The sequence below is a fragment of the Sparus aurata genome, chromosome 2 (assembly GCF_900880675.1).
Source record: "Sparus aurata chromosome 2, fSpaAur1.1, whole genome shotgun sequence".
NCBI lineage: Eukaryota > Metazoa > Chordata > Actinopteri > Spariformes > Sparidae > Sparus > Sparus aurata.
The window spans coordinates 28,526,000-28,538,470 of record NC_044188.1 but is presented as its reverse complement, the minus strand read 5'-3'; the positions used below and the strand labels follow the sequence as shown (position 1 = coordinate 28,538,470).

Genomic DNA, 12,471 nt, shown 5'->3' with positions numbered 1-12,471 from the left:
ACTAATTGCAAATTTCCTTTCTCGCACTCGAGGAGAAGCCATGAATATTAATATCTTTATGATTCTATATTAGGAACTAACAAGTCTATTAGGTGCCATTCATAAAATATGCATTAAGTTTAGCCATCAATTAATTGCTCTGCTGAGACTCAAATATTGACTAATCTCTCTCGCATGCTCTTTTGCACAGTATCTCTCCGTCTTGGCTCCGGCCCTCAGTCATGTGTGGAACTTACATAGGCAATTTTAAGTAGCAGAGCATTTGGTTGGTATTTCTCTGAAGTTGTTAACCTTTAACACGTGTGCCTGACAGCGTTAGTAATCTTTCTGCTGTTCTTTATCTATGGTTTGGAATTCAACATAGAGAATTCTTTTGCAGATTGCAACCTCGGAGGTTTATCCTAACGTTATTGATGTTGTGTCCTTTCCCCAGTGGGAGGAAGTGAGCATTATGGATGAAAAGAACATTCCCATCCGGACGTACCAGGTGTGCAACGTCATGGAGCCAAACCAGAACAACTGGCTCCGCACTGACTGGATCCCCCGAGGCGGTGCCCAGCGCGTCTACATAGAGATCAAGTTCACCCTCCGAGACTGCAACAGCCTCCCCGGGGTCATGGGAACCTGCAAGGAAACCTTCAACCTTTACTACTACGAGTCCAACAACGATAAGGAGCGCTACATCCGCGAAAACCAGTTTGGCAAGATTGATACCATTGCCGCAGACGAGAGCTTCACTCAGGTGGACATCGGCGATCGCATCATGAAGCTGAACACAGAGGTCCGGGATGTGGGCGCCTTGACCCGCAAGGGCTTCTATTTGGCCTTCCAGGATGTTGGAGCATGCATCGCGCTTGTGTCCGTCAGGGTCTTCTACAAGAAATGTCCTTTAGCGGTGCGTAACTTGGCCCAGTTTCCCGATACCATCACTGGAGCCGATACCTCCTCACTTGTGGAGGTTCGTGGCTCATGTGTGGATAATTCGGAGGAGAAGGAGGTTCCTAAGATGTACTGCGGGGCTGACGGAGAGTGGCTGGTGCCAATTGGGAATTGCCTGTGTAACCCTGGATACGAGGAGCGCAATGCAGAATGTCAAGGTAAAGGACTGATTTTTTTCTGTATTTTCTTGGGGGCTGCCTGTTTCTATATTTATAAACCACTCTTTCAATACCTGGCCAGCCTCGGTATCATACCTTTTTCGATTTCTCCCTGTCCTCTTGCTCTGTCTGTTTGTCTTTATCCCCCATGTTTTGTTCTCTTTGTCCTTCCCTCCCCTCTCTCGATTCACCCACCTCACCTCACACTCTGTTGGATATGTTTCTTTCTCCCCCCTCTCCTACTCGCCGTCGTCTTCATTCTAGTGCCTGCTCGGGTGATAGAAGCGATGATGATTGTAAATGGAGTAATTAGCAGGCCCACTGGGAGGTGTTGTGCAATGGGATGCATCCCAGGAGAATTGGTGACACTGGGAGAGAGGGGTAGGGCTCCGACTGGTTTGCTCTACTGCTGTGTCTTTCACCCCCACCTGCACTTTCTCTTATTCCCAATGGAGCCCGAAGCAGGGAATAAGAGATCGACAGCTTTAGAGGAGGAGAAGGAGAGGGAAAGAGTTTATCATTCCAAGCAGGTATCAGAGGAGTGAAAACACACAGCTGTGAGATGGGGTTGAAATGGTGCTATTTGGTAGGGGGGAATAGACCTTCGTAGGCGATTATTCTCGTCTCAGCTCACTGTGATCCTATATCAGACTGTTTGATGAGGTTTTAAGGTCAGTGCAGAGCGCTGCCTTCCACATTTTTTTTTTTAAATCAGGAGTGTTATAGAGCCCTCAGCATGTTGGTGAATTCAAAACATTGCCTAGATAGCCTATGTGGAAAATACATGCCAATAGATGCGCTTAGGCTCTTGTGATAAATGGTGTTCTACCCTAATTTGACTTGCTTCTGTCATTGCACTCGGTAGATTTTAGTTTATAGTATGCAGCAGTGAATTGTGGACAGCATCTAGCTGTATTCAGCAGCTACTTTGTTGATCACATGCAGCGTTTTGCCAAGCCAAAGCGCAGTTGTCAGCTGGCCAGACAAGCGGATGCCAATTCTGTCACGATGGTTTATTGGTGTACCCCACCAGCCACCCACCACCATCACATACAAAAAGCAGTGAGCCACAGCAGTGAGGGGTCAGAGGGTGGGCACGGGTGATTAACAGGGGGACGGACCACTACACCTCTCCTAATTTATGAGGGAGCCTTTATCTTGAAGGACTAATTGCATGACAAGCGGTACTGGTGATTTAGGGGTGCCACTGGCTGCTAGGGGATGGGGAGGCAAAGGGGCACAAGTAGCCACAGATGGGGTTGTGTGTGTATTCGCTTGTGTATTTGTCCAACAAAGTATCATCTGAGCTGTAAGAATTCTCTTGGATTGTTGCCCATCTCCCCTGCCGCCTGGTTCAGATGGCTCCGGCCAGGTTTCTGTCCCCAGGGTTGGCTTCAAAGAAGCCGAGAGAGACGGAGGGTTGAGGGAAGGAGACCAGAAAGTAGTTAGTTAGAGACTTTAGGTAAATCTCCCCTGGATTGGCTTTCTATCATGCTATTTACTGTAATAACCTCTCTTATTTCGAATCAGAATGAGAACCCTGATCTCATACTGTGTATCATGTCTCTCTCATTTCCCTGCACCATTGAAATATACTCCTTATCTCTCCTCTTTAATTTCAGTTCAGATAAATAGCTGTTACACTCCAAAGAAGGCAACAAAGGATTTGGAAAGCTTGATTTTATATGACTAATGCAGCCTGGTGGTGTCTGCCAGCCTGTGAGCTGGCAGGATTGCTTTTCAAGCCAATATATCCATTAAGTTGACATATCACTGCATCTGCCGGAGTTTGTTTAACTTCACAGTGCCATTACATCCACACTGTTCACTTTTAGCTTTAATACACTCTTTGAGAAGTTTCTTAACAATTCAGTTTGAATTGGGAACTGGAGAACATGCCTTGTGTTGGATGCTGCGTTGGATACTGTGGTGACAGTGTGGGTCAGCTCCAGTGACTAAAGGGTTAAAAGGTGCTGGCCACTGCCAATCTTCAATCGCACTGATTAGCTAGTTAATATTCTCCAGTGTGACATGATCTATGGGAGAGGGGCTCCTCTCTGTTACCATGTTGACCAAGGGACTCCTACAGGAGCCGGTTTTGGGGGAGGGAAGGTGGATATCAAGGGAGAGATTTCTTAGGTAAGGTGTTTGTGTGTGTGTGTGTGTGTGTGTGTGTGTGTGTGTGAATATTTCTTCTATATATTTAAAAAGTTTATGAGGGTATGTCAAACTATGATCACACATTGTTCTTAATTTGGTCTGAAAGTATTTCTTTTGAAGGTTCTCTATGGTGCACATAAGCCCAATTGTGTGTGTGCGTGTGTGTGTGTGTGTGTGTGTGTGTTTGCATCCCTGTGTGTCTGTGCTTGTCTTGTGTTCGTGCAGGGTTACAAGGGCACCATGGCCCCTGGTTCCCAGCCCACGATGAATGGGCTCTCCTCCATCATTGTTTGGGGCAGCAGTGGAGCCGACTGTGGCTGGCAATGTTTGGGGGGAAAAAGAGGTAGAGGTGGGGGGGGCTGGTGGGGCATGTAGGAGTTGTATTCTCCACCCCTGGCAGAGGTCAGGGGTCATCCGCTTCTGCATCCATCTTACTGCTGTGTCTGACAGCGTTGTGGATCCAGGATTGATTAAGACGTCAGGGATTTGACAGCTGTGGTGGGGGTGTGTGTATGTGTGCCTGTGCTCGAGGTAGGCCAAGGGTGGCCAGGGTGTTCACCCAGGTCCCAGGCGAGAGGGGCTCCGAGGGCACTGGGGGCCAAGGGGCCCCCTGATCTCAGACGAGGGGGCTCTGTCTGTTTGCATTTGGGATCCCTTTCCCTGTTAACCACCTCCCCCCTCACACACTGTTGGGGAAGGGTGGGGGTCAGAGAGTCCCCTCGCTCCTCATCTGGCGAGGGGGCTCCTACTGTTGGAGGGGTCGGTGGAAGAGATTAGTGAGAGCTACGTATGTCATTATGGGGATATGATAATTACCTTCACAGTTTTTTTTTGTTGTCGAGTGGGAGAAACATTTGAGCGCCGTGTGCTCTGGCAGCCATTGTGCCCATGCAGAGCAACGGTGTGTGTTTTTTAGGAAAATCAGCAAGTTGTGTGTGTGTGTGTGTGTTTCCCTTCGAGTTGTAGTTGTTGGCATGTGCGTGTTTATTGAGGATAAAGCTTGGTTGATGCGTGAAGGTGACAGACACTTTTGACACTGCAGAATGCTAGTTCACGGTTGAGCTGATACCCATCACCCCCACAGCCTATCATCACCATCAGTCAACACGCACACACACACGCACATCTACAAATCCCTTTTAATTTATATCATGTTATTGTGTGTTTCCCAGAAACCTCTTCTTTTCGCGTGTGTGGATTGCAGCTTTACTACCCCGATCCCGATGTCAAGTGTGTGATCGAAGCGTTTTTCTCACCTGAGACCCCCTTCCACCCTGTCTATTCCCAGCAGTCTTTGCTGAGCTGGAGTCTCTCATTCATATTGGATTAAGAGGTTTTAGGGATGAAGTTTCTCTCCTGTGCTCCACTCATTGTGTGTGTGTGTAGCTGGGTCCTCCTTTCTCTCTCTCCCTCTGTTGACAGTGTTAAATATGCGCTTGGGAGCATCATTCTAAATTCACCACGTAATTCTATTTAGCCCGCTGGTCCCTGATGGCTTTACATACACAGACTCAGTCCCTTGCTGTTCCTCTCCCTTCGCTATTTTCCTCCTCCTCCTCTTTCCTCTCTTCTGAATACACACAAATTAAGTGTTTGCGTCGTCTTCTTCTTCTTTTCTGTCCATGTCTTCTGTCTCTTCAAATTTCCTGTTGCTTTAACGGCTCTTCTTGAGCCTCTTTCTCTTTTCATAGGTCTCTTTTATCTCCCCACATTTTTCTGCCAAGTTTCTGTTCACAATTTTCACCCGATCACACTGTCTTTTTTATCCCGCTCTCCTTTTTTTTTTTCTCCTCTCCGCTCCGGCCGTCGAGGTGGTTAGTGTTCGTCAGCCTGTCTCTGGTGGCAGCAGCAGGAAGTGGGCTGAATAATGAGATTACCTTCACTGTTGGGAGGGAGGCGGCGCACGGAACATCACCGGCCCTCGCTGTCACCGCAAACACACATTCAAGTGCACGCACTCAAAAGTGTGTGAGTGTGCACACAGACCTAAATAATGAAAATCCAGACACATGCAGGGAAAGATGTCTGAGGTGACATTAACCAATAGGTAAATGTAGGCACCCATGTGTACAGCCGTGCATGCATGCTCATACAAAAACCCCGGGCACACACACACACACACACGTAAAAAAAAGCCATGTTAAGTAATACTCTCAAGTACGCTGACACATTCATAAATATGTATAGCGCACACACTCACACAAGCTTTAGTCCGTGTTAGCACACACAGACACACTCTCGACGCTGAGCAGAGCGCTGCAGAATGGAGGTGAATGTACTCATCACTCTCAGTGCCACCAGAGAGGCTCATTTTGTGCTGCTGAATAGAGACGAGGAATCTATTACCGACGGAGAGCAGGAAAGAACAACGGATACAGAAAGGGAGGACAAAATGTCTCATGAGCGGTACTCTGCCACCCTCTTCTTCCTGCTGAAATAATTGCTTTGTTACATATATACATTTTTGCCGTTCTTCTTCTTTAGCTCCTAACATGATGGAAAAAGTCCCCTTAGCACCCCCCCCTACAGCCCTCGCTGGATGGAGGGGGGAAATGAAGCGGGTGGGGGGGGAGTGGTGATTCAGCCGTCATTAGCTGAGGTGCTGAAATGTTTTTCCTGCCTGGGCTGCCGTCCCGCCTCAGTGTTTGTTCCCTTTGCAGTTCTCAACACTCATCACCCATCTCTCTTTCCCCTTGCGGTGCCCTGTTCGGGGCAGGAAGCCACCGGTGATCGAGCATGACCCGGGGCTGATGGGCTATAGTGCTCCCACAGTGTCAGCTACACTGCACTGTGTGGGGATGTGCTGCCACGAGTACCCATCTTTAACTCATCTATCCCCTACTGAGTTTTAATAGCTCATTCCCCCCCCCCCCCTTTGAGAATCAAGATCCTTTTAGGAATTTTCTGGAGCTATGTGCTTTATTTTGTGTGATTTCAAGGAACTGACGCTGGCTTCAAGAAAATGCCAGAGGCTCGTCAAACTTCATTAGAAACAAGTAGAATTACGCCAGCCTTTGTGGGGAATAAGATTTCAGTGCAGGATATGAGACAAAATAATATCTGGAGATATGATAATATTCGGAGATGAAAACTTTTTTACAAACTGCCGCTTCGAATGCTCACACATACCCTGTAAAGCAAATATGATGCTGGATGGATCGTAAGATGTGGCTCCAAGCATATGTGCGCTTGTCATAGTGTCATGTTTAGCTTTTCTTATTTGACGGTGGTGTTCAGTGGTGCAGGATCATTTCGCTTTCCATCCAAGCTGTTGAAATGAGCTTGTGTACATTGTGAATTATCTGGAATAGGTTGGCATTATAAAAGATGGCCTCACAATGAAAAGAAAAAAAAGAATCAAGCTGTGTGCCAGGCCTATTTTACACAGCAGCTCATAATTGTGTTGTTTATTGGAAAATGACTAAATTAACCATACTTCAAAATGCCACTATGCTCAGAAAATGTATACTTTTTAAAAAAATTTGCTCCACGTGAACGCTGTTGTCCTGCAGTGCAACGCACAGTGGAATTGAATCAGCTACCGGACTGGAAAGTAAAAAAACAAAACAATTATGGAGAAATGGTGAGACAGCTCCAGAAAAATGTTCTTTCACTAATTTCCCTCGTCATGAAGAAAATAAGTTCAATTAAAGATGGAATCTGTTAAATTAGGTTGTTCTGTTCCCAAATGTCAAATTTGGTGATGCCAGATTCTGTTATGAAAAACTAATTTCATATACTGTCACGTGTAAACCATTTATCTTCAACATGTCTGCTGTTAAAGAGATAAGAAAAACAGTCCAGTTTTAAGCTTTGTGATGAAGCCTCTTTCAGATTACCTTCGGTTTAAAATGACTTTTCAACCCATAAAGGAACACTCCGTTGCTTTATCTCAAACAGGTAGAATTACATCAATTGGGGAGGTGAGGTTTAATCTCAGATAGCAAGGATAACCTCCTTTTTATTAACAGATTAGTGCCGATTGTATAATTAATAGCCCATTATTAAAAGGTAATGTGGAGTAAGGACATTACATCATCTGGTAAGATGGATGTTGTTATAGTGCTACTAACATGGCTGTCAGCTGGCATCAGGAACATATAGCTGTGGAAGTGTCAAGAAGGGGTTTAAGAGGATGATAACATTTCTCCTCCTCTCCTCTCCTCTCCTCTCCTCTCCTCTCCTCTCCTCTCCTCTCACATCCTTTTGAAAAGCATCCTCTCTTTGAAGCCTGCGATGGGAAGAGGGAGCGATTAAAGCAGTCAGCAAGCAAATTAGCATGTCAAAAGGCCCTGAATCAATACCCCAGCTCTCTACCAACACAACCCTGCAGTCCTTTCACCCCCCTCTCCCTCTACCCGTCCCTGCCGTTCCCCCATTCCTCCGGCTGTTTCCCTTCTTCTCCCTCCATTTTCTCCCGCACTCCTGCACACTCTCCCTCTTGCTCTCTTGCCCCCTGTCTTTTCTCTGTCGCTCACTTTAACATTTTCTCTTCCCCCCTTTTCCCCCCGAACCCCAGTTTTCTCCCTCAGCCGAGAGACGGAGGGAAGGGGCAGAGTTTGCAAAGGGAGATGGACGGATGTATAGGCGGAGAAAGACGGAAGGAGGGAGAGGTGGACAGTGATCAAGTGGGCATGGGTGGATTGTTTCAGAGAGAGAGAGAGAGAGAGAGAGAGAGACAGAGAGAGGTTATGAAAGAGAAAGAGGGCCTCTGCCACCTTCTTTGTGCAGAAGGGAGAGGAGAGGGAGAACAGACTTCTCTCGCCAAGGAGAGCGGAGGAGATGGAGATGAGGAGGCAGGGAGGGAGGTATATATCTGGAGAGAGACAGAGAGAAAAAGAGACAAAAAACACGAGGGGGGAAGTGAAGTGGAAAGAGATTTAGTTCCAGTCTGGCAACCGTGCTTTTTCTACACTTCATCCGTCGGTTCACCATTGCACGGAAATCCCTTTGATCTGCGGCAATGTGTTACTGATCGCGAGGACTGGGTGTGTGTGCAGATAGACGGAATGTGTGTGTGTGTGTGTGTGTGTGTGTGTGTGTCCCGACCATTATCTGTCCTACATTTATTCGGTGCATCTGTCGCAGCAGCCGTATCACACGCTGTATCGTAAACTTCTATTAACGTTCCAATCGGGTTCGGCGATCTGAGCCGGGAGACAAAGCAGGCCTGCAGCTCTTCACATGGACGGCCGACTCTCCCTCGAGAGGTGACAATGGGACGCTGATTGCAAACACCTTGAAAATGTTATGTCTCTCCCTCTCTCGTTCTCCCGCTGATTTCTATCTTAAGCTCCCTCCATCCTGCCAGGGCCGATAGTAGGTGGTCTTTTCTTCTCCTTCGTCATCGTCCTTTTTTCTCAGGGGGCGCAGAGTTCAGTGGCCAAATCAAAGACTGCTCCGTGGCAATCAGTTAGGGGTTATGACAAAAAGCCTTGCAATAAAGGGCCGCTCTGTAATCTGATGTGCCCTGAGACTGGACACAGTGCCCATTTTAATGAGCTAAGATCCCCCTTTTGTAATCATGGTGGTGGAGGAAATGGCACACTGGCTCATTCTCCCTGGAAGTACACACACACACACGCACACACACACACACACACACACACACACACACACACACATGTACACATACAGTACGTGTGATTTCTACGTAGGAGGAATGAGGAGTACAGGCAGGTTGCTGCAAGGACATCTGTCCGTGCAATATAGCTGCGAAGTGGGAGGAGGCATTCTGGTTAGTCCTATGTGGACAATATTAGATGGGTTTGGAGCACGTCCAAGGCTTGAGTCATCACCACAAACAATGAGCAGCAGCATTAGAAAATAGCTGATTCGCTGATTGAACAGTTGAAGGTACAACTCAACAGTCTAAAACTAGGACTTCCGAGGTGCTTTTAGGCAGATACCATTCCAATCACACAGCTTTGAATTTTGTTGCATTTGTCACTCATGGTGAGCTAAAGTTTACGTTTTTGCTTTGTAGAATTCAGAAGTTTAAATGAGTTTTTCTGGGTCAATCTTGAATTGATCCCTACATCTGCGGCACACTGCTGTGTTGCAGCAACGAAGTGCTCCATATTTGCTTTTGCTGCGATTGTTACTCCAAACGGCTTCTTCTCGATGGGCATGGAGACATCGCACCGACAGCAAAGATCTAACGGCGACAAAGGCTGACTGGTGCCTCACCTCACGTCATCTTCGTCGTTGCCAAAAAGCTAGACTTAAACACGCCGCAAAGACAACATCCAGTAAGCAACTAGCTTGTACATTTTGTACATTATACGCCTGCCTGAGGGAAAATAATAATAAGAAGAAAATGACTCGTTAGAAGGGGCTATATTAGGATATAGTATCTTATAATTGAAAACATGGCTGATAAAAATATTGCAAATGTTCCTTGCCCAAATAAGAAGAAAATACACTAAATGGGTGAAATCTTGGATATCACTGACAGGATCAATTGGCTTTCCCTTTATTCTTCCATATGTCTCCAGCTGAAAAGCCAATCAGAGTGATTTCTCTCACTCATTGCTCTGCTGGCAAAAAACTCGCCGACAAGGAAGTAGCGCCAACATTGCGGGACACACAGGAAATCACTAGGGTCATGGCGTTTTCATGCTTCAGTTTTTGATCAGTCAAAATAATGAAATATACCGTGTTGATTGCGGTTAACGTTTGAGGAGCTGGTAGGAAGATTTTGTTACTGTTGGATAGAGCCAGACTAGCGGTTACTTCTTGTTTCCAGCATTGATGCTTAGCTTAGCTATCCAGCCGCTGACTCTAACTTCATAAATAGCATAGGAACGGCTCATATCCCCCAAAACTAGTCCCATGTAAAACATGGGAATTTACAGTAGGTACTGCTTGGCAAAACCCTCACACACAAACATGGTCTCCAGAACTTTGAGATCAGTCGGCTGACCTCCGGCTGCGAATACATGTGCATGCATACGGGCATCCAAACTACATGTGTACCGAACCCTTCATGGGGTTGCCTGTGAGGTGTAACCTCTCTGCGGGAGAGCTGAAATCTAATTTGGGGATGTGGAGGTCCTGCAGCACCGGGGAACCCAAGCTGCAGATCTCCAGCCAAAGGCAGAGGTGTGTCCATGCTAGGGCACGTCTCTGGGATTAGAAGCCTTGATCCCCCCCTGATCCGCAGCGAGCTGTCAAATACTGCTGGGAGGAGAGGAGGAATAAGAAAGACGCGATCCATTGAAGGCTCACACCGCGGAGGAATGTGAGGGGAAGGAGAAAGAAAACAGAGAAAGACAGATAGGATTGAGAGAGAAAAGGAAGTGAAACGGAGGAGCGCAGATATCTAAGTAGAGCGTGAATGTGTGTGACAGAGGGAGTGTGTGTGTAGAGTAAAGGAGAGAGGAAGATGAATTGACTCCTGTCTAGTGAACCTGATAAACGGCTAGAGATGTGAAAGGTGAAGTGGGGGGTTATGGGTACAGACGCTGATCGCTCTTTGAACAAGCCTAGTGTGGTAGTGTCACGACCTCTGACGGTTGCAGTTGATATTATGGTAAATATCTCTACCTGTGTATGTATTGTAGGGGTGTTTCACCTGAACTGAACTACTTTCCACTGAAGAAATAGTACCCATGAAAGCTGTTGATAACACAATATCCAGAGCAAGGGACTACAGCCTACAGAACTGACCTTTAAAATGACAAATAAAGCTATCTGTTGGTTGCGATAAAGATCCTTTTGTGTTGGATGCGTACAGATACAGTATTGTCAGTGTTAAGCAAGAGAATAAAGAGAGCCATGAGCACATTTTTGGCAGATCCGCAGGGCACCGGTCGATGCCAAGTATGGAGCATCAGCCTAAGTGGGGAAAGAAACCATAAAGATAAGGTGAGATAACAGCAAAGGCATGAAGAGAGCAACCGACATACTTGAAGTGAAAAAAGGCGAGGAGTCCAAGAAATACAAAACATAACCTAGAAACTCAACGCTGGCCTTCTTCCAGCAGTGGCCACACACCTACTTCAAAGCCGGCTGCGCGTTCGAATCTCACGGACCTTTTGTTTGCCTCCTCCCATCATCGCCGTGCCTGTGCGTCTGTCCTCACATCAAAGCTAAAGGCTAAAACGTTACACATTAGCGGAGTAACCCTGTCTAAGCAGCGGCCATTAACCCCCGGCTCCTGTTACACACCCTGCAGCCCCCCTGCGAGGCCAGGTTCAACTAGCCCGGGGTTAGGGAGGGCAACACATATATATACACCCTATGGCAAAGTTTGTGGACACACACACATATATGCCATTAACTTAGGAATGCACACACACATCATGCGAAGCCATGCCATGCGAACAGGAGCTGACACAGTTTCAAGTGGAAGGGGTATCACTTCCACGACAGCAATGACCTCGATGCTGTTTTGAGAGAGAGGGAGAGAGAGGAGGGGAAAGTGGTCTGGAGAGAGTGAGGCCTGAGTGACACCAGGAGAGGTCAAAGGTTAGAGCAGTGACAGCCACAGTGGAGACCAGCAGACCGTCATTGGGCTGACATGAGCTGTTGAGGAGCCAGTGACCCAGGAAAGTTTTTATGTACCCTGACTGAACACACACACACACACACACGCACGCGCACACACACAAACACAGGGCTTATAACTGCACGTCCTCATGCAAACACTGCAGCGACACGATGGTGCGCACAGGGACTCTCCGGGACACACACCCTCGCGCACACACACATGCACAATAGAAGGTGCTTTGAGGCCCCAGACAGGCTGTCGTCTGGGAGCTACAAGTAGATTACCTAAACAAACAACCTAAAAATACCTTCCTTCTCACTCATACGTCGACCCTCCCCAACCCCTCCTCATAACCCACGGAGCTGCTTCTGAGAAACCGACAAGGTTGATGTTAAACTTGCCCCCGGGACCACAGGCACCTTGGTAATTAAAGTTTTTGTACGCGGGTTTCTGCGAACTTAAGTGTTGACACATGTGTTCAATTTGAGTATTTGAGGTGTTGCTTTGCTTTTTTTTTTTTATTTCGGTCACCACAGGGATGCAGAAAAATCCATTAAAACTCAGTTTCATGGTGCCTTATATCAGTGTGCTTTGTGCATTTTTAAAGTGTTGTGTGTAGTTATTATCATGCTAAGCATAAAATAACTCATAAACTCCGATTTTCATATGGTCCCCAACTGTAGGCGATTGTTATCATCTTTGTTTCTATATTGATTTGGA

General features: G+C 46.9%; 1 protein-coding gene across 4 annotated transcripts in view; it reads left to right on the top strand.

Annotated features, from left to right (window-relative positions):
• The window catches only part of epha4l (eph receptor A4, like), a 58,496-nt gene that overhangs the window by 4,017 nt on the left and 42,008 nt on the right, over positions 1–12,471 (top strand). For all 4 annotated transcript variants that reach the window (XM_030394741.1, XM_030394734.1, XM_030394726.1 and 1 more), the window contains exon 3: positions 434–1,097. In XM_030394741.1, coding sequence (XP_030250601.1) covers positions 434–1,097 — 664 coding nt within the window. The remainder of the gene's footprint in view (positions 1–433; positions 1,098–12,471) is intronic.